At 38.0% G+C, this 5,641-nt stretch overlaps 1 protein-coding gene across 1 annotated transcript; it reads left to right on the top strand.

The window, feature by feature from the left end:
• Nucleotides 1–533: 533 nt before the first annotated feature.
• Nucleotides 534–5,346, top strand: LOC105117791 (putative disease resistance protein RGA3). The gene is made up of 7 exons (XM_011015549.1): nt 534–771; nt 997–1,154; nt 1,200–1,938; nt 2,030–2,727; nt 3,173–3,243; nt 3,627–3,681; nt 5,074–5,346. Exons 1-7 carry the CDS (start codon nt 534–536, stop codon nt 5,344–5,346), a joined length of 2,232 nt encoding a protein of 743 aa, XP_011013851.1.
• The last annotated feature ends 295 nt before the right edge of the window (nt 5,347–5,641 follow it).

Genomic DNA, 5,641 nt, shown 5'->3' with positions numbered 1-5,641 from the left:
ATTTATGAGCTTGATTATAAGATTCTTAGACGGAAGGTAGAGATTCAGAACAGTCTGAAAGGGAAGGTACGCAGCTTCTTGTATCTCGAAAACCCAATAGCATTTCATCTGTGTGTGGCCTTAAAAGTTCAAAACATCAAGGTTTCCTTAGACGAGCTTAGAAAAGATGCAATTGGGTATGGCTTGGAGTTCTATATACAACCCCTCAACCTAGCCTGCACCCAAAGACAGACTCTTTCCATGGCAGCTCAGAAGTTGTCATAGGAAGGGGTGATGATGTCTCTAAAATTATGAACTTGTTGGTTAGCTCTTGCAGGCAAGAAGTTCTTTCTGTCATTCCTATAGTGGGAATGGCCGGGCTCTGAAAGACCACCCTAGCCAAAATGGTGCTCAAAGAAGTAAAAGATAGAAAACTTTTTGATGTGATATTTTGGATCTGTGTTTCTGATAGTTTTGATGATGAAAGGATTTTAGGAGAAATGTTGCAAACTATTGATAAAAACACTGGTGGGATAAGTAATATAAATACAATAATGACAAATCTTGAAAGACAGTTGCAGGATAAAAAATTTCTTCTCGTACTTGATGATGTGTGGAATGAAGAACATGGGAAGTGGGAGCGTTCAAGGGATCGTCTGTTAAAAGTTGTTGGGATTAATCATGGTAATGCTGTTGTTGTGACGACTCGTCTTCCATTAGTAGCATCCATAATGGAGAATCCTCCTGTGTTTAGGCATGAACTGAAACAACTGTGTCAAATGATGAATGATGGTCAATTATTAGGAAAATAGTGTCTAGAAATGGAGGAGAGTCGATTCCTTCAGAATTGGAGGCTGTCGGAATCGATATTGCAAAAAAGTTATTATAGGGGGGATGTTGCTTTCTGAGAAGAAGGAAAAATGGCTGTCCATAAAAAACAATGAAGCTGTTGAGAAGTTTAAGTAAGAAACTTCTACCAATGTTGAAATTTTGTTTATTGCTCTATTTTCCCGAAAGATTTTGAGATTGGAAAGGAGAAATTGATTCAGCTTTGGATGGCTGAAGGGTTCCTTGGGCCATCTCACGGAGAGATGGAAGATATAGGTGCTAGAAATCTTAATGACTTGCTTGCACCCTCGTTTTTCCAAGATTTCCAAACGGATGAGCTTGGAAACGTAATCTATTGCAAGATGCACGAACTTGTGCATGATCTTGCTTAGTTGGTGACAAAATCAGAGACAGTGATTTGGGAGGCTGGTTCATCTATAGACGGTACATTTCGTGCCCGACATCTAAATCTCCTTTCTTATGACAGAGATGAACCAGCATTTCTAAAGGATGGTGCTAGAAAATCGCGTACATTATTCTCAAGATTCTTCAGCAAGTCTTGGGAATTTAGAGGTTTGCGAAGTCTGACCTTGAATGTTGCTTATATGACAGAGCTGCCAGATTCAATTTGCAGGCTGAAACATTTGAGGTATCTGGATGTTTCACAAACAAATATCAAAGCATTCCCGAAATCCATCACGAAGCTCTATCATTTGCAAACCTTAAGATTCCGTAGATGTTGGTTACTCGAAAAGCTTCCCAACAAAATGGAGTACTTGGTGACCTTGAGACATATTGACCTTAGTCATACGCCAGCTGATGTTGGATGCTTAGCTGGTCTTAGAACACTGCCATTCTTTGAAGTGGGTCAAGATAAGGGCCACAATATTAAAGAGCTGGGATGCTTGAAGGAACTAGGAGGGGAGTTGAGAATAGTCAATCAGGAGCATGTCAGAGACAAAAAAGAAGCCAAGGGAGCATGCCTGTTTGGAAAAGCAAAGAGTAACACATTGTTATTGATATGGAGTTCAGAAAGAAGAAGCAGCAGCTCCAGCATCAATTACAGGGATGTGATGGAAGGCCTCCAGCCTCACCCAGACATACGAAGCTTAGAGATTGAGAATTATCAGGGTGATGAATTCCCACCATGGCTTTTGTTTGGCGTCTATTATTCTAAAATTGCATTCTCTTAAAAGTGTATTCATTGATCGGTGTGGAAAAGCAACTGTTCGAGTTAGCTGGCCTCTATCCCGTGCAAATGTGAAGGATTTGAAAGTCAAGGACTGCAGGGAGCCTATCTTCTTTTATGACGATGACGATTTACATGGAGAAGAATTGTGGCCTTCTCGTCTTCAGTCACTAGTCATTAGCTTTTGTAATTACTTCAACTCAGTTCCTAATGGTTTAAATAGAAGATTGCATTCTCTTATTCAGTTAGAAATCAGCTTCTGTCAGAATTTAAGTCATATCCCGGAAGATTTCTTTTGCGGTCTCAACCAACTGAAGGCATTGAAAACTGGCAGTTTCTCAGAGGAGCTGGAGGCATTTCCTGGAATGAATTCAATCCACCACTTGGGTGGTTCCCTTGAAAAACTAAAGATATTTGGATGGAAGAACCTAAAGAGTCTACCACGTCAACTTCAACACCTCACCTCCCTTGTGAAATTAAAGATCTTTTATTTTGACGGAGAGGAATTTGAAGAAGCATTGCCAGACTGGTCGGCCAACCTTTCTTCTCTTCAAGAGCTTACAATTTGCTATTGTAAGAATCTCAAGTATCTGCCAAGCTCAACAGCCATGCGATGCTTCTCCAAATTAACACGTCTGCAAATTTGGGGGAGTCTGCTTCTTCAGCAAAATTGCTTCAAGGGCAGTGGGTCTGAGTGGCACAAGATTTATCATATCCCATATATCAATATAGTAAGTTTGAATCTCTCAAATCTGTCTACTTTCAATTATATTTATTTTTATATTAAATTTAATTGTCACAATAATTTTTTTCTTTCTTTTCCATTGCTTTAATTAATTTAACTGCTTGCACAACATATTTTCTTTTTAGGAAAATAAATAGCAACTCCGCCAACTTGAATAAATAGCAAGGGAGGGAGCACAATCTTACTATCAATTTCCTCAGGTGGGTTCTTCTCTTAAACCTTTTTGGGTTTATATGAACTGTCCCATCATTTTTTTTCCTAATTTTTTGTTTCATATTTTCTGTTTATCTGATTTTTTTTCCCTTGAGTTTTTGTATAAGCCCTTTTTCTATGCAAAGCTGATGATAACTGATTCCTATCTTTAAATGTGTACTTATGAGCTACAACTCAGCTGGATTTTCCGCTGGCTTAATCTTTAGCAGAACTGGCAGATGAAGATCCGGACAAAAAGAGAAAAGGCCTCCGTGCTGCGCAGCCAGCCTCTCGCTATGACTTCTGACAGGTATTTGGTTGTTTGCATATTTCTTTGAAAACCCACTCTATGATATTGTATGTGATTATATTTCAAGGAGAAACATACTTTCTTTTTCAGCCAACCAAACAAGAGTGGTTCATTTCACTAACAATTGCAAAAGCATGATACACCTTTTCATTCCAAGTCCTGGTGGGAATAGCAATCGTCAATCGATCAAGAAAACTGTCAGTACACCTCCCTTCAACGCGTGCTTCTCTCCGGAATTTTAAAGAAACATCTCAGCCCCACATTCCACAAGGGTTTAATCATCTTCAGGTATTTGATAGGTGTCATGCGTTTGAAGATATGGATAATTTTTCTCTGTGAATTCCATTGATAATATAACTCTCGGCCATTTCTTTCAACCACAGAATAGTTCGGCAGGTGCGGGTAGAGCAACTAATGGAAGATGGTCTTTGGATTGAGGTAAGCATATAACCAGAAATTGACCATGTCTTGAAATCCTTTCAACTTCATTTTATACCTTGGTTTAATAAATCTTTGTCAACATAACAATATAAAAAGTAACAGTGTAGTTCGTTAAAAAAATGATATTTTCAGTAAAATGAACCAATGATTTCTAACAAGGACTGCTAATGGGGGCCATTTTAATATAATTACATGTAAATTAAATCTATGATTGCGTCGTGAGATTAGGAAAATGCAAGATGATTTCAGATACACAGCTATGATCTTGTCAACAGAACTCTCTTATTTGATGAGCTTGAATTTAAAAATTCCGTTGGAGGGATGTTCGTCCTTCCAAGTATCTGGATCTTTGTGAACCACATCCAGTGAGCTTGTCTTGAATATGTAGTTTGGGTGGGTAAATGGGTCGTTGAGCGGTCTCAGGAGTTTGGCTCTGTTAGGATATTTGTTTTGCAGACTCATTTAACAGGTAAGATCAAAATAATAGTGAAATTATCTGTTGACTGTTTCCCTTCTCTATGGCAGCGATGGAAATCAACAAAATGACCATTACCTAAAATTTCCTTGATGGATGACAAAGGAATCATTGTGTTCCGACCCCGCCATTTCTGATCTTAGAAATGCACGTTTTCTATGTTGTACGTTTTTAAGATATTATCCAAGCACTGAACAGAAGTGTTATGTGTGTGTCTTCGTGTTATTCAGAAGGGAGGTTTTCAGATGCTTTGAGAAACTTGGATCACCCGTTTCACTCTCCATTAGATGCTAGAGGCCAAGAAGTTCTGTAATCAGTGCTTAAGTGATCGAAACAAGATGAGAGATTTGGAATCGGTTTCAGTGAGGTGTGTTTATTAAATTTCCAGCTCTTTAACATGTTTATTGATTGAAAGGAGAAAAATTGTTTTAGATTAGTTTAACAACAATGTAATGTGATTCATGCATCTTCTTCCCATTCTCTGCTTTCTAAATGCGATCCGTTCCTATTCCACTTGCTGATTGCATGGTGTCATGTTGGTTGCCGGTATTTCATTACTGCGTATAGTTCCAAAGCTTTTATATCATTTTCATAAGCTGAGGGGTTTTTCTAATCATATTTCATTCCTGCGTATAGTTCCAAAGCTTTTATATCATTTTCATAAGCTGAGGGGTTTTTCTAATCATATTTCATTCCTGCGTATAGTTCCAAAGCTTTTATTTTTTCAATTACAGGTTATGGATCATTTTCATAAGCTGAGGGGTTTTTCTAATCATATTTCATTACTGCGTATAGTTCCAAAGCTTTTATTTTTTCAATTACAGGTTATGGATCATTTTCATAAGCTGAGGGGTTTTTCTAATCATATTTCATTACTGCGTATAGTTCCAAAGCTTTTATTTTTTCAATTACAGGTTATGGATCATTTTCATAAGCTGAGGGGTTTTTCTAATCAGACATACAGGCTTGCTTTTCGGCTTTCCATGCGTAAGGAGTTCCAAAATTTCTCTTCGGAAGATGCATATGCTAACTATGGCATTCAACCCTTAGATGCCTGGTACAGATTTCAAAATATTTCAATATCTTTCTCACCAGAGTTTCTTACCTTCTGTTTCATTTCTAAAATTTGCAAGCTTGCTCGATCTTCAATAGACATGGTAGATGGAGATTCAGTGCAGACTCTGTAACAAAGATAAGGTCTCAGTATTATCAGTACAAGCTCTGCTCATTGAATATCTTCAAAAACTGCATCACATATAATACTGCAGGGCCCAAGTATACAGAATAAGTGATAGGGCTAGTAGCCCAGTATATATGGATCAGAAATGCCCAAAACCATCAATCCATTGTCTAGTAAGAACGACCTGAGAGGATGAGCCCAATACATCTTGTTTACACCCTAACGCAAGGCAATGGCCCAATATAAGTTTTCAAGGCCAGAATAAATTAAGTTATATGGTTTCTGGACTTTTTCATGCTATG

The sequence above is a fragment of the Populus euphratica genome, unplaced genomic scaffold, assembly GCF_000495115.2.
Source record: "Populus euphratica unplaced genomic scaffold, PopEup_1.0 scaffold1533.1, whole genome shotgun sequence".
Lineage (NCBI taxonomy): Eukaryota > Viridiplantae > Streptophyta > Magnoliopsida > Malpighiales > Salicaceae > Populus > Populus euphratica.
The sequence above is the reverse complement of the archived record's forward strand: the minus strand, read 5'-3'. Positions and strand labels throughout refer to the sequence as shown.